Consider the following 25406-nt stretch of genomic DNA (forward strand, 5'->3'; position numbering starts at 1 on the left):
GCTCATGTGTGATCAGGGTCAAGGCTCAGTGTGTGTCTAGGGTCAGGACTCATGTGTGATCAGGGTCAATGCTCAGTGTGTGTCTAGGGTCAGGACTCATGTGTGATCAGGGTCAATGCTCAGTGTGTGTCTAGGGTCAGGACTCATGTGTGATCAGGGTCAAGGCTCAGTGCGTGTCTAGGGTCAGGCTCAGTGTGTGATCAGGGTCAGGTTCAGTGTGTGTCTAGGGTCAGGGCTCATGTGTGATCAGGGCCAATGCTCAGTGTGTGTCTAGGGTCAGGGCTCATGTGTGATCAGGGTCAAGGCTCAGTGTGTGTCTAGGGTCAGGGCTCATGTGTGATCAGGGTCAAGGCTCAGTGTGTGTCTAGGGTCAGGCTCAGTGTGTGTCTAGGGTCAGGCTCAGTGTGTGATCAGGGTCAAGGCTCAGTGTGTGTCTAGGGTCAGGGCTCATGTGTGATCAGGGTCAATGCTCAGTGTGTGTCTAGGGTCAGGACTCATGTGTGATCAGGGTCAAGGCTCAGTGTGTGTCTAGGGTCAGGGCTCATGTGTGATCAGGGTCAAGGCTCAGTGTGTGTCTAGGGTCAGGCTCAGTGTGTGATCAGGGTCAGGTTCAGTGTGTGTCTAGGGTCAGGGCTCATGTGTGATCAGGGTCAAGGCTCAGTGTGTGTCTAGGGTCAGGGCTCATGTGTGATCAGGGTCAATGCTCAGTGTGTGTCTAGGGTCAGGACTCATGTGTGATCAGGGTCAATGCTCAGTGTGTGTCTAGGGTCAGGACTCATGTGTGATCAGGGTCAGGCTCAGTGTGTGATCAGGGTCAGGTTCAGTGTGTGTCTAGGGTCAGGGCTCATGTGTGATCAGGGTCAATGTTCAGTGTGTGTCTAGGGTCAGGACTCATGTGTGATCAGGGTCAAGGCTCAGTGTGTGTCTAGGGTCAGGGCTCATGTGTGATCATGGTCAATGCTCAGTGTGTGTCTAGGGTCAGGACTCATGTGTGATCAGGGTCAAGGCTCAGTGTGTGTCTAGGGTCAGGCTCAGTGTGTGATCAGGGTCAGGTTCAGTGTGTGTCTAGGGTCAGGGCTCATGTGTGATCAGGGTCAGGCTCAGTGTGTGTGCAGGGTCAGTCTCAGTGTGTGTCCAGGGTCAGGGCTCATGTGTGATCAGGGTTAATGCTCAGTGTGTGTCTAGGGTCAGGACTCATGTGTTATCAGGGTCAGGCTCAGTGTGTGTCTAGGGTCAGGCTCAGTGTGTGATCAGGGTCAGGTTCAGTGTGTGTCTAGGTTCAGGGCTCGTGTGTGATCAGGGTCAATGCTCAGTGTGTGTCTAGGGTCAGGCTCAGTGTGTGTCCAGGTCCAAGGCTCATGTGTGATCAGGGTCAATGCTCAGTGTGTGTCTAGGGTCAGGCTCAGTGTGTGATCAGGGTCAATGCTCAGTGTGTGTCTAGGGTCAGGCTCAGTGTGTGATCAGGGTCAGGCTCAGTGTGTGATCAGGGTCAGGCTCAGTGTGTGAATAGGGTCAGGGCTCAGTGTGTGGCCAGTTAAAGGTTCTGCCTGATTTGAGATCTGGGCTGTGAGTAAGGTCAGGGTTTGGATAGGATCCTCATCTTTATGGGTCTGAGAGGTCCCTTTGACGCTGGTGGTCACAGATGTGCACCCTGTGCACCCTGTGCAAGCCTTCCCTGGGCACAGCATTCCTCCCAGGCCCTTGGGCTCCTCCTGTGTGTACCACGACACAGGCACACACTGGCACAGACCCCATCTACTCTCTGGTGCCCAGGGACAGGAGTGGCCGACAGGTGAGGTGGGTCAGGGGAAAGTGCATTTGGATCCTGCCCCCTTCTGGCCAGCCTCCAGCCCTCCCTCTTAGACTCTGCTGTCCCATGCTGGGACAGAGGCCTGTCACCCTGAGTCTCTGCTGGACCACAAGCCTCACAGAGCCCCGATGCTCAGTGACGGTGCACAGAGGGCAGGCCCAGCTGGGAGAGGCTACACACAGCCACCTGGGCACCCTCCTCTTGTTGCTGACGCCCAGACCTGTGATGGCCTAGTTCTCTGGTGCCTGGGGGTACAGCCCACCTGGGGTGGTGGGCAAATCATAGCATCCCTCCACAGCTGCAAGAGAAGGAGCAGGCAGAGGCCACGCCAATGCCCAGCGCCCCAGAGGCTTGACCGTGGTTCTCTTGCTGCTCACACTCCTGCCCCGAAGCAAGCAGACTCCAGCCACAGGAAGCGGGGCTGAGGTTCCTGGGGAGGATCTGCCCAAAGCTGCCCAGCAGGTCCTCCTTGGCCACCTCGGGTCAGGGTGTCTTTTACTCAGACCTGAACTGTCAGAAATGTGGGCATGGCTGTCCTGCAGGCCACTGGTTTCCAGTGCACTAGTGGAAAGCAGGAAGGCTCCGTCCCAGGCGGGCCAGCCTGGAGGGCAGGCAGGTGTCCCGGAGCTGCAGCAGGTGGTGGGTGAGCAGCCCTGAGGGAGGGTTCTGGCTCGGGGCAGGGCTTGGGCCAGTGTCAGGGGCAGACAGGAGGGGCCTGCAGCAGCAGCACCATCTCCACCCCCAAAACTTCACCAAGTCCAAAGGTGGCCACCTGGGGACTGAAAGCATAGGGATACCTTTCTTTATCTTTTCCTGACACCTTCTTTTTCACAAAGAGCTTATGCCACTTGGAAAACCCAAAGAAAGCTATCCGACAGCAACCAGGGTTGGTGGCTTCCCAAGCCGTCAGGTGTCACAGCTCAGCTTCCAGATCCTCGCAGGAAAGACCAGAGGAGCCGGGTGCAGGCAGGTGAGGTAGCGTGCCTGGCCCTGCACACACACCCGGCACAGGGCCTTTGCACAGTTGTTCTTCTGTCACAATGCTGTTCCCAAACGCCCCTCTGCCACAGACCCTTCTGCTTCACTTTTTGGCAGATGGTGTGACTCAACATCTTACACTGGCCTGTTTACTCCCCTGGGCCTCCCCCCTGGGGACAGGAGGAAGCTGAGGGCTGGGACCTCGTACAGCAGTGACCCAGCAGTGGTCCTGGAGGTCAGAAGGTGGGCAGGTGGGTAGACAACTTCCCATCCCCCATCAGCTTCCATCAGTCCCCCAACAGCCCCACCACGGCCTCCCCTCTGCCGATGCCCATCCTGTCTGCCCTTCCCGGCTCTCCGTGCCCTGCAAACTGCAGGCTGAGGCTGTGGTTGTGCCTCCCTGATGCCCTTCCTCTCTCCACCAGCCACTCAGGACTTGCGTGTCCAGCCACAGCATGAAGGATGGCTGCATGTACGGCCAGCCCCTGGGGGTGGGCTGAGCGCACTACACGCTGCCCGGCCTGGGGAAGGGGTGCGGGCAGCGCCAGCCACAGCTCCGGATCGCACCGTCCCCGGCGCACACTGAGTCCTGTGGGCCCAGCGCCAAGCCCTCTCTGTCCTGCTCCTGAGACTGCATCTCCAGGCTCTGGGGAGCACTCTGCTGGCCCTGCACACACGTCCTCTGACCCGCCTCGGCCCCTGCCCCCGTGAGTGATGGCCATCTCCGCCCAGCAGCGCCAGGCCTGGCACAACCTCCAACCTCTGCTTCTGCAGGGGCCAAGCTCGGCTGCTGTCTACAGAGTGGTCGACGAGGGTCTGAGCACCAGGCCATGGCCGTACCCACACTGCTGGGGACCCCGGGGCCCGCGCCCCTCCCCGTCACTTGCATTCTCCCTGGGCTGCGTATCAGCAGTCCTGGGTTCCCAGCACCTGGCGCCACCCCACACTAGCACCAGGACTTGGCCCGCTCTGGGCACAGGGAGGCTCAGGTGCCCCTCCTCCCTGGGAAGGGGGCGGGGCCGGCCTGGGCGGGGAGCAGCAGAGGACCATGAAAGAACACAGGTGGACAGGGGGTGGCGACCCCCCAACCTAAAACCTCACTCCAGTGAGTCCCCCAGCCCTCCAGCCCCAAGGCCACCAAGCCCAGAACTTACACATCTGTCTCATCCCACAGGATACAGGTCTGGTTGGTGGTGCCCTGGGAGAGAAGAGGGGAGTCAGGGCCACTGCCCGCTCCAGAGGGCCACTGCCTGATCCACCCGAGGGTGTGCTGGGCACCCTGCCCGTGAGGTCACCCAACAGACTGCGCTTCACAGGGAAGAAGCTGAGACCCAGAGCAGAGATGGGACTGGCCCAAGGTCACCGTGTCTGGCTTGGCCCCACCTACCCACCCAGTGTGGCTTTGGACAGCTGGCTCCCTTGAGCCCAGGTCAGGTGCTCAGTCCTTACCTAGCCCTTTCTGTTGATCATTTGATAAGGGAACAAAGGCACAGAGAGGCTGAGCAGACCCCAGTGTCACACAGCTGGAAAGGACAGGGCTGAGCTCTCCCATGGCTTCCCACAGTCCCAGCCTGGGGCTTGTGGCTGACACTGCCCTACCCTGTGTGGGTGACCTGGGTGACCTGACCCCAGGGTCCTGGCCCTCAGCCCATCCAGAACAGGCCATGGGGCAGCGGGAACTCTGATCCTACCCCCCTGGGGCCTGGGCTCCCTGGAGTCACAGCTGCTCTTCTGGGGCCAGGCACCCCACGGCTCCACCAGGGAGGCAGGGCCTGCCTGTCACACAGCAGCAGCCGCTGGAACCCAGTGCCATCCCAGGTGCCCAGGGAGGAGGTTCTCGGCCCGGGAACTGCAGAGGCCCTCCTGCAGGGCAAGGCCTGCCGTCTGCCCAAGGCTCCCGCGCAGGCACCCCTCACTCTTCCCAGCTCAAGGGCACCCTCAACATGGAGGGCAGTGGGCTTTCCAGGGGAGTCAGGAACCAGGGAAGGGGAGGCTGGGCCCCACCACAGCCCCCAGCCGTGGCTGACACCTCAGAGCAGCTTCTGGGAGAGGCAAGAGTTCGATTTCAGCACCCCCGTCCAGCTGTGGTGCCACCCCGGGCAAGTCGCCACACCTCTGGGCCACAGTGTCCCCAGCTGCACTGGATAATCGCAGCTCACTCTCAGGTGAAGACCCAAGAATCCTGAGCACAGACGTGCAGGGTGTCAGTGGCACGCGGGGGCGGGGGCACTCACGTTGTACATGTGGGCAAACTCGATCTCCAGGGGTGTGAGCAGGGAGCGAGGCGGGGGCTTCACGGTCACCGAGATGACCTTGGAGTTCAGGACTGTGGTGTTCCTGGTGGGAAGCAGCAACGTCAGGGGCTGGTCTGTAGCCCGGCCTCCCCAGGAGCTGGCCCCTCCACCCCTGCTCCGGGCCTCTGCCCTCCTGGCCCCTCGAGGCCAGCCCACCCGCCCAAGGCTCCCTCACGCCTCCTGTGGAGGGCTCGTCCACCCCACCTGCCCACCTCTGCAGGGCCAGGAAGCTGCCCAGGTTCCGGTATAGCACAGTGCCCACCACGAACACGGAGGTGTCGTCGGCCTCTGGAAGGAAGCACACGGTCACCCCACCCATGCTGCCTGCTGCCCTGGGCCCACTGCCCTGCCCATCTGCAGGCCCTTCCACCCAGAACAGTTATGGCTGGGACCTGGGGCAACTGCCTGGGTCCCCTGTGGGAGAGGGAGAGCTGCGCCCTCCTGGAGTGACACCGAGGGCTGCAGGGCAGGCAGGACTCGCTTCTCCCCCGGGAATGGGGACCCTTGCCCCCACAAGTCCAGCCAGCCCCCCCCCCGCAGAGAGCTGGTCCACCGGTCACTTAGCTCAGCCCACCGGGGTTCCAGGTGACCACCAGGCACTGTCCCCCTGTAGGGGGATGAACTCCAGAGCACCAGGAAGTAACAAGGATGCAGCCCTGCCCCTCGGGGCAGGGAGCTGGGCCCCAGAGGGACTGCTCAGGTGACAGGTCCTCCAACTCTGGGGCCTGAGTTCCCTAGCAGCCCCTGCCCTGGAGGCCCTCACCTGCCAGCCCTGTGGAGAAGACGCTCTTGGACACGGTCACCCTGTCCTCCGGCACCTTGGCCCAGTCTCCCGTGGCCCGCCAGCCCTTCATGGGGAAGCTGATGTCCGAGGCACTGCTGGCCGGAAGCTTGTGGATACTGAGGACTGGGGCAGGGCAAGGGGACAGGACAGACAGAAGGTCACATGGCCAGAAGCCTCAGCCTGGGGAGCAGGACAATGGCACAGAGATGCCCAGGGCTCTGGGGGCATGGGTCATCATCCAGCTGCCACCTCCCAGTCCCTGCTGCAGCCCTGGGCACAGGAGCTGCAGATTCCAGCCCCACACACGCTGGCCGCACACGGCTCCGCACTCTCAGGCGGGAAAGCCCCCATGGGGTCACAGACGGGGAGCAGAAGGGGCAGCAGGTATGGCCCAAGCCCCAGAGAGTAAGAACCAAGAGGGGACCCTGCCCAGACTCTGTCCCATGGAGGATCCACAGGGAGCCAGGTGCCACTCGCCCCTGCCTCCCTCCTGGGACGTGGCCCACTAGCCCCAAGTCTGTGACCTACCCTCCTGCTGTGAGTCCACTGTGCAGGTGGACATCCCCTCTCAGGACACTAAGGAAGGCTGCCACAGTCAACCCAGGCCTCAAGAACACAGCCCCGGGGCGCAGCCTCCCACCCGTCACAACTGCGTCCCTTTCATTCCCATATCCCACCCCAGGCAGCCACTGACTGCGCCCTGGTGTCCCTGAGCCTGGGCGGTCACACAGATGTGGAGTTCGGGGAGCACTAGAACCTCTGGGGCCATCCTAGGGCTCTGGGGCCCCCAAGGCTGCCCCTGCCCTGCCCAGCCCAACCCAGGCCCACCGGGTGCCACTGCTTAGTGGCAGGGCAGTGGGCCCTGTCTGCACACCCTGGCTTCACCTCACTGGCTTGGCCTTGCCCTCCTTGGACTTCTGAGGTCACCCTGGGGACAGAGACAGCCCACCCCCTGTTTCAGAAGGATGCTGCAAGCAAATGACGTCACTCATGAGGCCCCTCCAAGAGCACCTGCCCTGTGCTGGGCACTGGTGTGCAGCCTGAGGGGCAGCAGTGGACAGACAGACCCCTCCTGGGTCAACAGCAGTGGATACGACAGGGCCTGCCGGGCAGTGGGGGAGTCCTCCCGTTGGGGCAGCTCTGGATAGACCTGGTGGCTGAGGAGGGGCACATCCTGGAACACGGAGGAGGAAGAAGAGGCCCTTCGGCTGGAGCCCATGGGTAAGGGCAGAGGGCAGGGCAGTGAGGCCAACAGGCAGGGTCCGGTCCTGCTGGGGCAGGGAGAAAAAGGGCAAGGGTGCTCCCGGGACCCTTTCAAAGATGGTGCTGTCCAGCAGTGAGCAGCAGGCGAGGCTGCAGGCCAGGGGAGGGGCAACTTCAAGGTTCTGGCCTGGCCAGGGAGTGGGAGCAGGAGCCCCAGCTTGGTGGACATCCAGGCAGCAGGGCCCTGAGCTGGAGCCAGGGAGGGCCAGGCTGCAGGGGGATGCTGGACCCTTGACCTGGACCTGCGGACCCTGTGTGGTTTTAAGGCCTTGAGAAGGTGAGTCACAGGCACGAGAGAGCGTGGGGCAGGAAGGCCCGGAGCCTGGACCCCACCTGTTCAGGTGGGACAGGGACCAGCCAGGGAGGAGTGGACGGTCCAGAGTGGGAGGTGGAAGGGCTGGTTTGATGTCCAGTGGAGAAGGGGGAGAGGAAATGGGGAGGGGAGGTGGCCAGGAGTCCGAAGCCAGGAGCTGCCCAGAACACAGTAGGCACCAAGCTGACCAAAGGGTCTTTTTGTTTGTTTATTTTGGTACCAGGGGTTGAACCCAGGGTGCTTAACCAGGGAGCCACACCCCAGCCCTTGTTGTTCTCATTTTGAGACGGGGCCTTGCTGAGATGCTCAGGAACTCACTGAGTTGCTGAGGCTGGCTTTGAACTTGCAATCCTCCTGCCTCAGCCCCCCGAGCCAATGGGATTGTATATATGTGCCACCATGCCTTGCTGACCACAGGGTTCTATGGTGGACATCACCAATGACCCTGATGGAGAGCAGAGGACACACACCTGGCCGGGTGGGCACCTGGTAGGTAGGGTGAGTGGAGAAGGTGAAGGAGGCTGGGGTGGGTGGGCCAAGGCAGAACGTCCTCTGTTAGGGCTCCAGTTCTCATGGGCATGCCTGGGTGGGGCCTGGGAGAAGGCGCACCATGGGGGGTACGGGGGCAGCACGTGGAGGACAAAGGTCAGGGTGACCGGCAGGTAGGACCTCATGAGAGAAAGCACTGTGGGCCAGAGGGGCCAGTGGTTCTGTGGGCACGGGACTGACCAAGCTGGGAGCCAGGGCCAGTGACGGGGACAGGCAGCTGCAGTGAGCAGAGAGAAGATGCAGGACTGCCCACAGGAACCGGGGCTGACCGGACCAGGGCATGCCCCGGGTTAGCGTATGGGGGGCACATGGGTGAAACTGGGTCCCCAAAGGTCCACAGGGTACAAGGAGTTCAGCTCCCCCGGGCTCCCCCCTGGGTCCTGGGGTCTGAGCACCTGGATTCCAAGCTGGGAGCAGGTGGAGAGAATGATCTGGAAGGAGCCTTGAGGAGGGAGGAGGGCCTGGCCCACCCCTCCCAGAGTCCCAGGGCTTTGGGAGGAAGCCAGCCCCTGCCCCTGGAGGGACCAGCTGGGTGGTGCTGGGCCATGGGGCGGTGGTTTCTGCTGATGAGTGGGGGGTCCCGAGTGCTCAGGAGATGGGAAGAGGGACAGAAAGGGGTGGGGTGTATGGGGTCTCGGGACGCGTGGGAGGTCCAGGTAATGGTGACTGAGAGGAGGCCAGGGCCTCCCGTGGTGACCAAGGCCTGGCTCTGAATGGCGTAGGCCCGGGGCAGACTGCCAGAGGCAGGTCAGTGCCCCTCCAAGGCATGGGCCATGGGGGGGCGCCCTGGAGCCAGCACCTCTGTGAAGTGCTGGGCCAGGAGGGGTGAGAGCTCCCTTCCACACCTGTCTCTGGGTGGCCACACAAAAGCCCTGGGCCACCTGTAACTCAGGAAAACACCTCGTGGGAAGCGAAACACCTTGGGATGGTGACGCAGGCTGGGGCCACAGACCGCATTTGACAGGTGGCCTCCCAAGCGCCTGGGCTCCCCGAGATGACTGAGCTCTGAGGTCCTGAGCTCCACACAGAGACCGGCATCTGCGCCTCCAGCTTAGGCACCCGCCTGGCCAGGGCAGCTCTGGGGCTGCAGCCAGGACAGCCGCAGGGGCTGGGGGACCCGTGGGCCCTAGCAAAGCTCAGCCTCGTCACGCCACTGAAGGTGGACCCCAGGGAGGGGACACCTCCTCCTGGGTGCTTCGAGATCACAGCTGGGCCCGGTGCTCCCTCCTGGGTCCCCGTGGGAGGCTCCCTAACCAGGGCTGGGCAGGCTTGGGACCATGACCCAAGACAGGAAGTTAGGGACGAACTAGAGTGATCTGTGAGTCTGCAGAGACAGCGGCTGCCCATCTCCAGGGCGCCCCGCTGATCTCCGTGGCTCTCCACCTCCTGTCCAGACAGACCCCAGGATCATGCCACGTTTAAAAAGGAAACCGAGGCTCAGCCTTCACCGTGGAGCCAGGGAAGTTCAGGCCCCTGACAAGGTGCTCTTGGGGCTGCAGGGCAGAGGGGGGCTGGGGCAGGGGGAGCCGGCCCGGGACCCAGGGCTTCAGGCAAGAGGCTGGCTGTGTGCTCCTGGTGGGACTTGGAACCTCCCAGGGTGCCCATCATCAATGCGATGGTCCCAGAGCTCGGAGACAAAAGCCAGCCCAGAACTGGTTCCCGTCCTGGCCAGGAGGGTCGCAGGGGCTGCCTGGCCACTGCTTCTCTATGTAGGTGGGAGACTGAGGCGGAGGGCCAGCAGGGAGCTGCAGGGCAGGACACAGAGGGCTGGCCGAGTAAGGGCGGCTTACCCAGGTTGTCTGTCACCTGGTACGCATCCCTCAAGTCCTTCATGCGGAAGCCAATGACATCCACAAAGTCCTCCACCAACCGGAAGAGCTCCTTGGCGTTGGGGCCCATCTGGGGAAGGCAGCCGGAGCTAGGGGAGCATGTGCTCCCGGGGGTGACGCCCCCTCCCTCGGCCTCCCCCTCCCCTGGCTGTTCCTTCTTCTTCTGGGTCCTGCCGGTCATTTGCCAGTGACCTCTGGCTTCCACCCCCACTTGCAGCCAGGATTGCTGGGACCCAGAGGGACTGCTGGATTTCAAGGGGTCCGAGGCTGGGGGCACGTCTCTGGGCCCATGCTAGGTACTGCCCTGGGGACAGGCGCAGAGGCAGACTCAAGGTCGGCCTGTGAGGACAGAAGGCTAGGTGCTCTTGCCCTGTGAGGAAGACCTGCCACCTCCAGGTCCTCTGGCCACACAGCATGAGGTCACCTGGTTCCCGCCTGCCACCAAGCCCACAGGACAAGCTGCTGTCCTTCCCATGAAGAAACTGGCTTCTTCCCAAAGCCATACACCCACAGGAGGCCCCACCCAGGGCTGGTCTGGGGCCCAGGCGCACAGACTGCCCACACCCTCCATACCAGCTGGGCCTCCTCCCACTTGTCCCGGTTCTCCTCTGCCAGCAGGTTACTGATGATCTGGACAAAATTCTGGAAATACAAAGGGCCAGTGAGAGAGAAGAAGGCACTGGTGTGTGACCAGGACCTGGCCCAGGCTGCTGTCAGGACCAGAGCTCGGCTGGGACCAGGCCTGAGGCTCAATCACAGGTTGGGGGTCACAGTCCCAACCGGGGCCAAGGCTGCGGCTCAGCCTCTAACTGGGGTCCAGGATGGCTCTCCAGGCCCTGTCTCAGGCACCCGCCCCCTGGGTGTCCTCTGACAGCCCACCTGCACATCCCCAGGGGTGGGGCTGTAGTAGGCCCTCCGGAAGATCTCGGTCATGTTCCTTAGGACATCGATGGTGGACAGCAGGTCCCCACTGTAGCTGGTCCCATCCTGGGAGATCTCCACCAGTGTCTGGATGACCTCTGAGACCCCCTCCCCGGGCAGCCCACGTTGAGCCTTAGCCAGGTGCTCCCGGGTCTGGGGAGGATGGAGAGGGCCACTGCTGTCATGTCTAGGCAGGTGCCAGGGGCCTCCCAGGCCTGGAGGGCCCCTGTAACCCCTGCCTCGTGTCCAGAGGGTGGGTGTGTCATGGGGACAGGCAGAGGAAGCCCTGGGCCAGGGCGGCACTCACCATCATCTGGATGTTGCGATAGTCGATGGAGACGCAGCGGATGTAGGTGGGGGGCTCCCAGTAGGCGATGCCCTCCTCGTCCAGCTCACAGCGCCGCAGGATGAGGCCTGGGGAGACCTTCCCCTTCTCAGGTGGACGTGCACTGCCCAGCACAGGGGTCCCACGCACAGCTCCCGCAGGAGTGGCTCTGCGCCTAACTCTCCACCCCGATACCCAAGGCCGGGCCAGCCCTGTTCCCTTCATGCCACAAACTCTGAGCTGCCATTGAGCACCGCCCGGGGTGCCAGGGACCCAGCAGGCACCAAGCCTTCCTGGGCCCACTGCAGGGAGCCAGGGCCTCTCCCAGGCTCCTCCCAGTCCAGAGCCCTGGGGAGCACCGGCACCTGGCCCCCGTCTTTCCTCCACAGGGCGCAGGGCTTCGCTGGCCCAGGACACAGGGCAGCTTCGGGGGCTATCTGGCATTACATCAATGGCCTGGGGCAGAGGTCACTGTCTGATGGCAGGTACCCCAGGAGGTCCTCAGAGGAAGAGGGAGAGCTGACGCACACAAGGAGGTGACAGCCATGTGGGGCCATCACAGCCTGTCATCCAACAGGACCACAGGGTGGCCTGAGGCAGCTCCCTGGCCACTGATGCAGATTGGGACCAAAGCAACAGGCCCTAGGGTGCAGTCACACGCGCGGACAGGCTGGGCAAGGCACCGAGGGGCACTGTGTCCTTCACCTCACTCCTGAGAATTTGCAGTACGCAGCAACAACCAGGGGGGAGGGGAGCAGCAGGCGTGGCCAGCTGCCCCTGGCACCCACTGCCCTCCTTGTCCCCAGGACCCCTGTGGAGGACCTCCTAAGGCCTCCGCCACAGGTGAGGAAGCAGGTTCCGAGAGCCCCAATGCCATTCAGGGAAGAGGGCAGAGGTGAGGCCCGACCTGAGCCCTGGTTTCCCTGCCTGCTGCCCTCAGCACAGAGACTGCAGGAGAGGCGGCCAATACCAGGGTGCAGCCGAGCCCCTTCCCCACGGAGCCCACCCTGCTTTCCGCACCCTCTCTCAGCCACAGCGGCTCCTCGGGGCCCGCGGGGTTACCAATGCTGCACTCCCAGGAGCCTTGCTCCTCCCTGCCCTGCAAGCCCAGGTGGGGACGCTGACTTCACGCGCCCCAGTCTCCCGCCTGTGACCGGGCTGTGGTGACCTCATGGGGGTGTGGAATCAGAAAGGGACTCTCACATTAAGTGCATGGCATGGGTGCTGCCCTGAAAGTGTCCCCACAACGTGGTCCCAAACTCCTGGCCTGTGCTACTGGACATCAGCGTGCACACGGGGCTGCCTAGGCTCTGGGCCTTAGAGTGGAGCCTGGGGGCAACTCTATGGGGGCGTCACAGGAGCCCCCATACCCCTTACCTGTGGCATTGCGCGGACACCGGACTGCAGCCACCTCCCCAGCTGGTGTTTCCTTCCAGACCACAGCTCCAAAGTTGTCCTCGTCACAGATCTCATGTGGCTCTGCCAAGGGGCCAGAGATAGTGAGGGGCTGGGGACCAGGAAGGGGCTGGGAGCTGGCACCCACTGTTCCAACTAGGTCAGCTGCCCAGACCCCCCAAGCCTCTCCCCAAAGCCCAAACACGGTGTGGGAGGGCTCTCACCGGGACATCGCTGGGTGCCACACTGCCGGTACTCATCCTGGGGGCCCTGGCAGGCTGCTCCCCCAAAGAAGGGCCCAGAGCAGACACGTTCCCGCCGCTGGCTGCCACCACCACACGTGACACTGCAGCTGCCCCAAGAGGCCCAGGCCTGCCACCTGCCGTCCACTGCAAGGGTGGCCAGACAGAAGCACAGACAGTGGGGATAGGAGGGTAAGGGTCAGGGAGCAACAGGGCACAGGGGCACACATGGGGCCACAAGGACAGAGATGAGAACCCAAGGAGCAGGAGCCACGAGGAGAAAGAAAACCAAGACCAGGGTCCAAGAGACCGGAGACCAGCACGACGCCGACCACAGAGCTCCCGCACCACGGGGCACGCGCCCGGCCCACTGACTGAGCACCAGCCCCACGGCCACATGCAGGACCACAGCCACCCAGGGGGCCTGGCCTCCCCCGAGGCCTGCCTGCAGGCCTACAGGCCGGGGCCCTGACCTGGACACTGCTGCAGGAAGCAGTCCCGCGTCTCCACCCAGTGGCCCTGGCACTCGGCGCCCCCGTAGGAGGGCCCGTTGCACTCGCGTGTGCGCTGCTGCCGGCCCTGGGAGCAGCTGGCCGAGCAGGTGCTCCAGCTGGACCACTCGTTCCAGTTTCCGTCCACTGCCCGGCCCAGGGGAGGAAGAAGACAGGAAGCCAGCGTGAACACCCAGCACCCCAGGGCTCCACCGGCACCCCGACCCCGCCTGAGCAGTGTGAGGGTCCAGCCTCTGGTCACACTGAGCCAGGTCTGGGCTCCTGGGGTTGGGACGTGCGCCCCTCCTGCCCGCCCCGGGCCCTCCCTCTCACCTACCAGGGCACAGGGCGATGTTGCAGAACTTGGTCTGCTTCTCGGGACCCTCGCAAGGGTTGCCTCCAAACTGGGGGGGCCTGCAGGTGCGCGTGCGGTCCCGGAAGCCGCGGCCGCAGGTGCTGGAGCAGAGGCTCCAGGGTGACCACTCGTCCCAGGCTCCGTGCACTGTCGAGGGACAGAAAGGCGCTGCTGCCCTCTGAGTCGGCGGCACCTGCCCTGCTGCCCACTCGCGCCCCACGGCCGCGCCCACCTGGACACACGGCCGAGTTGTTGCACAGCCGCTGCTCGCGCAGGGGCCCGCTGCACTGCGTGCTGTAGGAGGAGGACACGCAGAAGCGGGTGCGGGTCTGCCAGCCCTCGCCACAGGTGCTGGAGCACACGCTCCACGGGGACCACTCCTCCGCCGCCGGGTCACCTGCGGGCCACACCTGCCACATCACAGGACGGCCCAGCCAGCACTGCTCTGTGCCAGACCTGGAGGGCTGCCCAGGAGGAGCTGGGCCGGCTTTCCCACAAGGCCTGGAGCCTGAGGGCTGGCCTGGGCCACCGCCAGGTCCCCAGAGCAATCATTGGGACCTCCCCCACTAGATGGCGGCATTTTGAGGCACAGCAGCCCTGCCCTCTGCAGCTCACCAGTCTGTGGGTACGGGAACCCAAAATGCTGCAGCTCGTCCCCCAGCTCCTCCCGCCGCCGGGCATCCGTGGACCGCAGGGACTGGCTCCGGGAGCTGGTACGCCCAGCAGCTGCGGGGTAGACTCAGGTCAGCACCCCTGCTGGGGTGCCCTGTGTCCTTGGCCACAGTGGGCTTCTTGCCAGGACCACAGCTGCCTGGCCCCGCTGGGCGGCTGGGAAAGCAGGTTCAGAACACTGGCCTGGCGCCAGCCCTCCTCTGGTCACTACGGACCCCCAGGACGTGGTGCTGAGGGTCCTGTAGGGCCTGTCTCCCCTGCCTCGCAGCCCCTCTCTCTAAGCCTGTGGGGCTTGCAGGCCTGGGGTCACCTGCAGGATGGCTCCTCTGAGCCGCTGCCACTCCCTCCTGCTCAACATGCCATCTGCTGCCCCCACCCCTGCCCAATGCTCAGGGGGCCTCCCCAGGCTCCTGAGATGAGCTTGGGCCCCCAGGAGAGTTCATCAAGGGAAAAACAACCCAGAGAATGACGGTCTCATTAGAACTTGATTTAACTTTATGAGGGCAGCTAAAAAATGCACGAGGTCATTAGAGAGCCCTGTGGGAAATGCATCCGGGAGCTGCTCTGGCTGGGACGGGCTGGCCTGGCCGAGCTCGCTGGGGGAGGGAAGACGGGGCACTGCGGCCCAGCTGCAGCCCCACCCCGGCTCTGGCTCCCACCTGAACTCAGCCTGGCCTGGCCCTCACTCTGGGCTAGGATCCGCCCCATCACTCCACAAAGCCATGGGATCCTCGCAGCGCCGCCCCTCCTCTTCCCATCCTGGCGCCCTCTCTGTTGGGCCACTTGGCCTCTTCCAGGTCCAACCCACCTCGCACCGCCCCTCAGCAGCCGCCGCCCACCCCACCGCCCGCGCACTCACGGCCACAGGCCTTGCGGTTGCACAGACGACCCTCTTCCAGAACCCCCTCGCAGCCGCCGCCCTCGACGCCTGGTGCTGGCAGGCAGGTGCGCGTCCGCGTTTGCAGGCCTCCTCCGCAGTCCCTCGTGCACTCTCCCCACAGGGACCACAGCTTCCAACCGCCTGCGGAACCAGGAGGCGGGGTCAGAGCGCGGAGGACTGGGGACAGGCGGATGGAGTTGGGAGCGGTGGGCAGCACCCAGGGGAAAGCACCTGCTGCGGCTGGCTGGGAGGGGCAGAAGTGCCCCGTGGGGCCTTAGGGGACCTGGTGCCACCCAGCTCCTGGGCACCTGCTGGAGGGCTCAGGTCAGTCCTAGTACCTGGCACCTGGCACCGCCCAGGCGGGTTTGCCGGAGGGCAGTGGTCTCCCACCCAGCCCAAGGCTGTCTTAGACACAAGGACCCTGAGAGGCCCAGGGCAGAGAGCTGGCTAAGGCTTGCGTTCCTGCACACCTGGACACCCTCCCAGGCCCTTCATCAATTTCTGGCTCAGGTCCTGCTCCTCGGAGCTTTTGCCTCCTCTGCACAGAGGAGGGCTAGACTCGGCCATGGCCCAAGCCCCACCCAACCCCACGCCCACCAAGGTCCCACACCAGGGCCCAGCCTGGCAGACCCAAAGACCTATTTAAGACCCAGCAGAACTGACCACCAGCTGAGCTCTGGACACAGGCCTCCAGGCCCCTGGCCCTGCTGACTCCAGCCACCCACCTCAGCCTCTCCTAGGTCTTCCTCCACCCTGGCCCTGGTAGTCCACTGCCGTCACCGGAATGTTTCCCCCAACAACCAGGCCTGCTGCCCCTGGGGGCCTCAGCCCCTTGGTGGCCCAGGGCTTCTGAGAACACTGAGGGCTGCTTGAAGGGCCAGTGCCGGCAAGCACCAGGAGCAAGGCGCACTGGTGGGCCACCGGAGGCCTCCTGCTGGGGGACCTCGCACTACACAGCTGGGCCTCTGCCGTCCCCTGGTCTTCTGCACTCCAGAGCAGTGGGGTTAGATGGACTTCAGAAGAGTAGTTGACCCTTCACAGGCTGGGCTCAGGCCCAGAGGACAGGGTATCTCTGCTGAAGACACCCTGACCTATCCCTGTTGAGGAGGTTGGTGTTGGAGCCCAGAGACGGCCCCACACTGCCCCCTGGGGGCACTGAGCCAGACAGCTTGCTCAAGAGAGCACAAGAGGCCCCTCCAGGGACCGAGAACCAGCTGGCCAAGGGCAGGGGACTCTTGGCGGTAGGGAGGGCCTCTGGTGCCTCAGCCTTACCTGTGGCCTAGAGGAGGGAACCTCACCTTGTGGGGTGAGAATAGGGACACGCAGGATGTCCCAAAAGGTGAGCAGCCCCACCACCCAAATGGTCCCTGGGTCATCTCCTGGCCTCATACCTATCACGGCCCAAGGATGACAGCCGGCTTCCCAGGATTGACCAGCAGGAGGCTCAACATCAAGAAAGCACTTGGAAATGTCCGAGTGTAAGCACGGCCTTCTGGTCAGAGCTGACCCCTGGGCCTGGTCTGGTCTGTGCACCCTGCAGTGCCTATCTTCTCTGCACCCATGCTTGGGTTGGGCCAGCAGGGGGCACCAGCATGGGTGATGGGAACCAGGCAAGGAATCCCGGTCACAGATGGGAGGCTTGCTCTCCTGCTGGGACACAGGGTGGAGAGGGGCATCTTCTACCCCCGGCTTGATGTGGAAGCTGCTCTCCCCTCAGGGGGTCCACAGCCCCGTGGTCTCCAGAGAAGCAGAGCACTAGAGCTGGAGCCCAGGGGGACCAGTCCTCCTGTCCAGTGCACCAGGCCGTGTCTGCCTGGCAGGACACAGCCAGTGCGCAGGGAAGTGGGGCGGTGCTTCTGAGCCTCTTCTCAGTCTGGGTGGAGTGTCCCTTATGGAGGGGGGGTGCCCTGCTCCCATTTCTCAGACAACACAGGGGCCACAAGTGAAGGGGTGCCTGTACCTCTCCCCCCAGCTCTTCCCCAGGAAGAGGCCACTCAGGGACTGTGCCAAACTGCTGGACTCAGGCCCCACATCCCTGGGATGGGTTGCTTCCCCTCCCATGGGTGGCCCTCCTGGGTGCCCAGTCCCTGGCGGGCAAGGCCAGTGCCAGCACAGAGCCTGCACTCTAGCCCGTCCCCACCAGGCATGCTTCACCCTGTCTGTAGCAGAGGACACTGAGGCTGGGAGCGGCAGCCGCACACTGGGTGAGGCCAGTCTGCTCCAGCTGGCACTGACTGGGACAGAGGGGGTGGGCACAGGTCTCGGTCCTGAGCAAGAGCTCTCAGTGTCTGTGCACCGTGCACTGCCTATCTCACTTCATCTTCAGATAAGGTGGAAGGGCCTCAGAAAGCAGGCAGGAGGGCACAGGAGGAGGCAAGCAGAGATGTCCCCGGCCCAGGGCAGAGCCAAGGGCAAGGGGAGGCACAGTGGACAGGACAGGGCGGGATGCCCAGTCTCAGGAACCAGGTCGAATTCAGATCTTCAACCAGATCAGGTTCCAAATCCCACCCCTCCCCACCAAGGCCATCTGCCAGGACTGACCAGCCTCAGGAGTCTCACCTGCCATCCCATCCCATCCGTGATTCTAGACAGAGCAGAGGGCCGATTTCACGGAGGCAGGCCTGGCGACCGGGTCCAGCTGGCACATGCAGCTTGTGCCCCTTTGCGCCCAGCCCAGCCCCCATGAGGAATCCTGAGTGGTGTGGAAACTGGCAGTGGGTGGGAGAGAGGGTGTCCAAGCCAGGCTAATCGGAGGATGCCACTCGGTTCCCATGGCAACTGCTGCGCAGCCTTTCAGGATAGACCCAGGTTAGGCCTCAGCTGCCAGAACACCCACTATTTCAGGGCTGGTTACCTTGGTGACCCAGGTGGTGAGGATGTGGAGGGGGAGGGGAGAGGAGAGGTGGGGATCATAAAGAGAGGCTTGGGGACCCTGACACAGAGCATGGACCTCCCTCTGCCCACACTAAATCCAGTCCCAGCTGGTTATGTTGAGTCTGGATCCAAGTCATAGGCTGTGCCCTGGTCCTGGTCACACACTGAGCCCTGGCCTGAGCTCTGGTCCTGGTCACAGATTGATTCCTGACTCTGGTCACACACGGAGCCTTGATCCTCATCATAGACTGACCTCTGACCTGAGCATAGGATCCCTGGTCCAACACCACACACTGAGCCCCGATCCCAGCCACCACTGATCCTAACCTTGGCTATGTCTCTCCACTAAGGAGCACTCAGGAAGTGTAGCTGCCGTTTTTGCCGTCATCTCCTGTCTAACGTGTGTCCTCACAGAGCTGACGCTCCACAAATGTTTGCCCTGCCAGAGTGGGCGCCAGAAAGGGAGTTACAGGGAAGGGCTCCTGGGGTCCCCTGCCGAGCAGCACACACAGCACAAAGGCTGTCAGGTCCCGCGGGACGCAAGGGGGCAGCAGAGGAGCAGGCAGGGCTGGGGGTGGGCTGCCCCTCCGGTCCCGGAAAGAAGCCGCTATTCTTCCCCCACTCAATGCCCCTCTGTCTGGAAGCCTCATTTCCATCTCATTATGGCGATGAATAGAGCCAATTATCGGCCGCCAGGCAGGCCGGCCACCCAGGGACGAGGGTGCACAGTGAGGGGGCTCGAGTGTCCTTCCCACCGTGGGGACCAGGCCTGAAGGCAGGGGCTCCCCAGATCCTGCGCCCGGAGTGGGCTGGGTCGGGGCTCCGCGGGAGCCCTTCCCCCAGGGCGGCCTCTCCAGTCTCCGGGATCCCCTTTGGAGGGGAGGGACGCTGCACTCCCAGCCTCATCCAGCAGAGGGCGCTCGAGCCCCGCAGGTTGTGCAGCCCCCGGGCTACTGCCCATTCTTGCCCCTGCGGGGCCGGCTGGGGTCTCCTGGCACTCACTGCAAGGTGCAAGAACGGTCCTCTGTCCAGGCTTCCTAGAGGGGCGCCCAGGCGCTGACCCCGGCCATAGGACCCCTCTGAATAAGCACAGGACCACAAGGACAGGAGGCTCCCTGATGCCCCTCCCCCACTTAGCCCCACTCCTGGGCCCTGCATCCAGCCGGCCTGAAACAGCCCACCTTCTGCTGGGCTGGCAGCTCCTCCTCCTGTGGAGCACCTGCTCAGTGAAGGCTCACACAGGTCCCACAAGCAAGTCCTCCCCATTCCCAGCCCACAGAGGGGAACAGGCTCCCTGGCAGGTGCTCCCAGGTGCTCCTGGTCCTGAGAACAGTGCCCTGATCACTAGTCTGAAAACTCAGTCCATCCTGGACAGTCTTGCTGCTCGTCCTGCTCGTCCCCAGGCTCTGGCTGTCCCGCAGCCAACCTGACATCCCTTCTCCTGCCTTTCTGGGAAGTGGCACTAAATTAGGCCATGATCCTCAGCCTGCCTCCAGCCTCACGGTCAGGGCTGGCAGCTCCCTGTGGACTCTCTGCATGGGCCCACCCTGCTCTTTCCACCTGATGGGCACTGAAGGGGTGCCTGTACCTCTCCCTCCTTCTTTTCTAGACTTTTCTAAATCGACAGGCCAAGATGAGGAGCCCACTATCCCTGAGAGTGAAGACCCTGGTGCTTTCCCCAGCCCCACCATCTTCCAGCACCCACCAAACTCCACCTCAACCCCAACTGCACCCCAGTCCTCCTCCCACAGGTCAGGCCAGCTCCCGCCCGCCCTCATGCTGCCCCTCTGGCCTGCAGACCTCAGCGGAGCTTCTGGGAGTGCGACTGTATGGGGGTCACTAGCCAGGCGGGACACTGATGACTGGCCCTGGGCAGGGCCAGAGGGAGGGTCAGCTCCAGCCCTGCAGGCCATCGGGTCCCTCACATGCCTAGCAGAGCACGCATGCGCGTGTGTATCCACGTGTCCACACCCCCGGACACCCAGGTCAGCTGAGCCTCCCACCCCTGCCCTGGCCTCTGTATACACACACACAGGGACACACACACGGGGACGCCCATACGCACGGGGACACACACACTCGCTCCCACCCCCAGGAGGCTGCTTCTTCATTATCTTACATGTCGCTTCTGCAATAAAATTCTTTAATTAAAAACATGAATATTTAAAACAACCCTTGAGAGAAATGCCCATCTCACCAGAGGCAGAGAGCTGCTGAGAGGTGGTGGGGAAGATGGAGTGAACGGGGAGATCGAGCTGGGGGTGGCACCGGGACCCAGGGTGGGTGCAGGGCCTGGCAGCCATGGAGGGGGCCGGGCAGAGAAGGACAGTTGCTCTGGCCTGAGGCATGTTTGTGGAATCTGATGCGTGACGTGGCCATGTGGCATTGGGACGGGCCTGGTGGGGGCAGGGTTGAAAATGGGCCACGGCTCGCCCAGGCTGCCCCCGCCTCGCCTGGCCAGGCACCTCGCTGAGGTGGGGCTGCACGGTGGGCGCAGTGAGGCGAAGGTCCTGGGCACGGGGCTCGCAGAGGAGAGCTGGGTAGCTGCTGCGTGGGCTCAGCCATGTCTTCTGAAGCTACCCGACCTTTCGCCTTCTGCACACAGAGGGCACTCAGTGTAAGCCCAGGTGGCACCCAGGTGTCTCTGCAGCCTACCACTCACTAAGCTGTGTTACTCGGGTCACTGCGCTAACATCTCTGTTGCCCACACGCATTTGCTGAGCACTTGCTGCATGCACCTGGGGGAAGGGCCGTGAGGGGCTCAGGCCTCCTCTTAGCACATAGTCAGGGAGGTGCACGACCTGCCCAAGGTGACCTGTGTCATGGAGGAGGGGCAGAGGGGCAGAGGGCCATGGAGGGACTGCCGCCATGACACAGCAGGTCAGGGGCCTCACGAGAAGGAGCATCTGAGCAAGGCTGCGGGCTCAGAGGGGAAAGCACTCAGCCCTGCGAGGTCCTGAGGCAGGGGGCAGCCTCAAGGGGGAGCCTGTCTGGGGGGGGGGGCACCACGAAGAGAAAGCAGTGGACACATGGGTGCTTCGGCACAAGATGAGCACCAGGCAACGGCTGCGCGGTCACTGCGGCTCATTTTCATTCTCACGGCCCAGGAAGCCACAGGGCCTCTCAGGTGCAGGGCATGGGCAGGGACTATGTGCCACCTGCTTCACGCCACCAGAAAGACGGGCAGGCCCTGCACTCCACTCCACACTGCAGAAAGAGCCGCACAGAGCCCTGCCGTGTGCACACGGGCTCACTCGCATGCATGAACACCGGGCACAGCAAAATGCATCGCACCCACACATGCAATGTGTGCACACACGTGTCACATACACACAATGTGCAGTATGAACAGTCACTGCTCCGTGCACACACATGCTACCACACGTACACACATATGTGGGTGCACATGCCAGACGCATGTGCATGAATACACGCGCAATGCACTGTATGTATGTGAACTCCATGCACTGCACACACGTGCGCTGCATGTATGCACACGCGTAACATGCATGTAGCACACTCACAAGGACATTCATGTGTGAACATGCATGTGTATAACACCCTACACATGCATGGATGCGTGCTGACATTTGTGAATGCACAGAGCCCACAAGCCTGTCCACTACTGACCTGTGCACCCACCACGTGCTGCACGCACACGTGTGCCACCTCACCAAACCAAAGCATGTGCTCCCTGCTCCACCCTACCAGAGCCCATCCACACGCTTCCAAACCGGCTCGTGAACAGGATGTACCACACACATGTGCACACCGTGCACTCACACCTCCCCGCCTGCTCTGGGCACCACTGGCCAGCATCCTTTGTCCAAATCTGTGCACACACCCCAGCTGCCCACACTGCATCTCCAACACCCCTGCCTCCAGCCGGTCTCTGCCCCAGGCCCTCCAGGATCTCCGGCCTGGTAACACACAAGTATGCCCCTGCCTCCTCGTAACGCTGCTTCTGCTCAGAATCACCTCGCCCCACCTCTCATTTCCGTGGAAATCTAGGCAGAGAGGGCAGTGGGAATGGTTCAGACGTACATGGCAAGCCAGGGTCAGGCCAGGATTTGAACCCAGGCCCTGGGTTCAAAAGGTACAGTTCAAAAGCCCTGCCCCCACCTGGCCCTGTCCTGTGCCCCAGCTCTGAGTACAATGCCCCCTCCCAAGATGTCCCACAGGTAATTCGTCCTCTGTCCCACTCTGACCTCCAGATCTTCCTCCTCGCTGCGTCTCCCACCCCTGCTTCCCCACTCCAGTGGATGTCCTCGATCCTGACCAGAACTGTGGAAGCAGTCCAGTCTCTCCTGCCTCTGTGCCCACTTCATCCACAAGTCCCTCAGCTCCACTTGAAGGCCTTCCTCCTGCCCCTGCTACTGGGCCCTGACCAGGGCAGCATCAGCCACCTCCTGGATGCCTGCCCACGCCACCTTCTGCCTTAGGCTCCCACCAGGGAGCCTTTCTGCTTCTCGCAACCCAGGGGTGTCCCCCTTCTGCTACCAGCCCTCCCGGGCCCTTCCCTTCTCAAGATCACATACAAATGCAGGGGGAGGCCTGGCGTCACAGCCACAGCTCCTGCCACGGCGGCTGCCCATGGAAGGGCTCAGGAGTGGAGCCCCAGGCTCCCGGGCACCGAGGTTCCACGGCCACCAGCACCCTCCAGCACCCTCCAGCAGACGCCTGCATCCACCGGGCCAGCCCAGAGAGGTCACGGCTCCTGCCAGCCAGCTCCACTGCTGAGTACCTCTGGAGACTCCCTGTGTGGCCACCCCCCAACCATTCTACTAAAGACGGGCACTGCCCAGGACCCTGATGTCCGTCCACCCCGGTTGGCAGAACACCCTGCAGGGTACTCCACACAGCAGATGAAGGAAGAAGGCTCCTCCACGAGTGGCAGGGCAGGACTCACGGCCAGATCTGCTGATGACCGCCAACCCTGTCCTCCTGTGTCCCCACCCAAGCCAGCCGTCAGCCTCTGCGTCCCCGGAGAGCACTGCTCACTCTGCTCCCTTCTTCCCGGTTCTGCTTGGCCCACTACCACGCCGACTGTGCCAGGGAAGCTAAGCTGCCCTTGCCAAGGTCACAGTGACCTCCAGCCTGCCCAAATGGAAACTGGTCCACTTCGCTTCCTGGGCCCCAGCCCCCAAGGAGCTGCCGCTGTCCTCCATGGCCCTGGAAGGGCCAGTGCAGCGCACCTCTCCCCGGCCGTCCCTGGCCCCCAGCGGGCCCTGGAGAGGCCCTCGATGTCCTTGAGGGCCCTTGACCCACAATGGCCTCTAGACATTGAGCCCCCAGTGGAGCCTCACCCCTGAACAGAGGTCAGCTCCCACGCAGCCTGCCAAGCTCCAACCCCTGCCCCTGCCCAGCTCAGCCCAGCCTGGCCTCCAGCCCAGGTCCTGGGTGCACAGGGCCTCAGGACACAGGGCAGGCGTGTGCAGGACTGCCCTGTCACCTCACCTTGAGCAACCCTGGCTTCCAGCCCACGGTCACTCCAGGAGGGGTCCCACCTCCCCAGAGGAAACCCAGGGGCCAACACCCCTCAGACCGCCTGGGACCCTCTGCAGCAGGACACGCTAAGCCCCTGCTGTCCCCTCTGCCTGGAATGCTGTCCCCTCACATCCCCCAGTCTGTGAACATGGTCCACAGCCTAAGTGACCTCCCTGACCTCAAGAAAGCTAGCAGCCCGGAGAGCCAGGGCTGCGGGTGGCTGTGCGCCCGCCACTGCCGGGGGAGTGGCTGCTCGCTGCTGGCTCCTGGCGCCTCTCTGTCCTGAAGGGGCAGCTCCCAAGGCAGCACTCCTATGCTGTTCTTGCGGCTGGGTCCCCTACAGCAGGCCATGGGCGGGGGGCACGCCCCCCGGCAGCATCTCCACAGAGCCCCCTGCCCACTCCATCCGCTGTTCCCTGCACCTGGCCCGGCCACCGGCCTCAGCAGGCTCAGTCCCTTGAGGTGCCCTTGCTAAGAAAAGGAAAGGACCCTCTGGTGGGGAGTTTGAACTCCCCAGCTGGCAGGAAACTCAACCCTGACCGAGCCCTGGCCACTGGGAGCCCAGAGAGCCTGTGGTGAACAGCTCAAGGAGGCTTCCCACTGGGACCAAGGCGCTGCTGGCCACACTGCCCTGGGGGCCGGGCCCACTTTGCCCTCACCCTTCTGCCGGCAGAGCCGCCTCAGCCTCTCCCTCCGCCACTCACCTGGTGCGCCGTGCCCACCCCTGTCCTGGGTCAGGCTGGTGAGGCAGTTCTCGGGGCCACCCGCCACGCCGTCCCTCAAGCAGACGTCCCCATGGGGGACCAAGGGGCTGGAGGCAGGGTCGCTGGCCTCTCCGCCAAGGCAGGCACAGGGGGTCTGCATGATGCCACAGGGATGGGAGCTACGGCTGCCGGCCAGACAGGCGTCCAGCCAGCGGCACAGCATCTGGCAGGCGGCCCGGCTGGGGCTGCGGTTGCCCACCACCAGGTACTCCACCGAGAAGTCGTCCCTGGGGCCGGGGGGCCCGGGGCTGTGGTCCTGGGCCGGCTGCTGGAGCTGCATCTGCAGGAACTGCTTGCTGGCCTGCAGGAAGGCGAGCGGCGCCGAGGGGTCGCAGAGCCGCAGCACCTCGTCGAAGCTCTCCACACCCAGGTAGGTGCGCGTGGACTCCAGGAAGGAGTCGAACTGGTAGGTGCGGACGCGGCCAGGGCCTCCGCAGGGCGTGGGCGCCTTGGCCACCTTCATGTAGAGAGTGTAGCGCCGGGGGTCCGGGTTGCGCAGGGTCCAGGAGCAGCGAGAGGCGTTGGCTGGAAACACAGCAGCTGCCGAGAAGTAGCCGAAGAACTTGCCCTGCACCAACGTGGTGCACGGCTCGGCCCCGGGCCCTGCGTCCACCCCGGTGGCCCCCCGCGCCCGGCGCCCCAGCAACAGCAGCAGCAGCAGGAGCGGCAGGAGGATCCAGACAGGGCCCGGGGCGGCGGCCTGGCCCCTCATCCTAGCTCGCGGGGCCGCCGGGGTTCCGCGGGCTGGGCAGACAGGCACGGGCCAGGCCTTGACATGCCAGGGTCCGGCTGCAGGCGGGGCCGGGCCGGGGGCAGGGGGCAGGGGGCCGGGAGCCGGGGTGGGGTGAGGACAGGATGGGGCAGAGCCCGGCTTCAGGTGAGAGGGCGGCAATGGCTTCTAAAGTCCAGGGCCCTCGCGCCCGCCCGTGGCCACCATGGCAGCTGGAAGAGAAAGCAGAGGGGAGCGTGGTGAACCCCGAGGTTGCGGCTCCTGGCCTGCTGGGACCCGCAGGGGCAGCACAGCGGCTCCCGCCAGGCACCAAGGCTTTGGAGCACACGCTCTGGCTCTGACGCCTTCCAGAACACCTGCTCAGTCCCCTGCCTGTCCACCCCAACTAGGGTGTCCACCTGCAGAGCAGGGGTCCAGCCAGGGGAATGGCGTCCCTCTTCCTCTACCCGC

General features: G+C 63.7%; 1 protein-coding gene across 2 annotated transcripts in view; it reads right to left on the reverse strand.

Annotated features, from left to right (window-relative positions):
* Adgrb1 (adhesion G protein-coupled receptor B1) overlaps positions 1 to 25406 on the reverse strand; it is a 75962-nt gene that overhangs the window by 39916 nt on the left and 10640 nt on the right. For both annotated transcript variants that reach the window (XM_046449078.2, XM_046449076.2), the window contains exons 2-17: positions 24167 to 25168; positions 15081 to 15242; positions 14165 to 14275; positions 13782 to 13946; positions 13532 to 13696; positions 13177 to 13341; positions 12686 to 12850; positions 12444 to 12545; positions 11049 to 11155; positions 10700 to 10894; positions 10394 to 10462; positions 9782 to 9890; positions 5846 to 5989; positions 5295 to 5370; positions 5023 to 5125; positions 3943 to 3986 (exon numbers count right to left, since the gene is read on the reverse strand). In XM_046449078.2, coding sequence (XP_046305034.1) covers positions 3943 to 3986; positions 5023 to 5125; positions 5295 to 5370; positions 5846 to 5989; positions 9782 to 9890; positions 10394 to 10462; positions 10700 to 10894; positions 11049 to 11155; positions 12444 to 12545; positions 12686 to 12850; positions 13177 to 13341; positions 13532 to 13696; positions 13782 to 13946; positions 14165 to 14275; positions 15081 to 15242; positions 24167 to 24938 — 2654 coding nt within the window. In that variant the 5' untranslated portion in view covers positions 24939 to 25168. The remainder of the gene's footprint in view (positions 1 to 3942; positions 3987 to 5022; positions 5126 to 5294; positions 5371 to 5845; positions 5990 to 9781; positions 9891 to 10393; positions 10463 to 10699; positions 10895 to 11048; positions 11156 to 12443; positions 12546 to 12685; positions 12851 to 13176; positions 13342 to 13531; positions 13697 to 13781; positions 13947 to 14164; positions 14276 to 15080; positions 15243 to 24166; positions 25169 to 25406) is intronic.

Source organism: Marmota monax, unplaced genomic scaffold (assembly GCF_021218885.2).
Source record: "Marmota monax isolate L192 unplaced genomic scaffold, Marmota_monax_Labrador192_F-V1.1 WCK01_AAM20220418_F8-fsc00073, whole genome shotgun sequence".
NCBI classification, from domain to species: Eukaryota; Metazoa; Chordata; class Mammalia; order Rodentia; family Sciuridae; genus Marmota; species Marmota monax.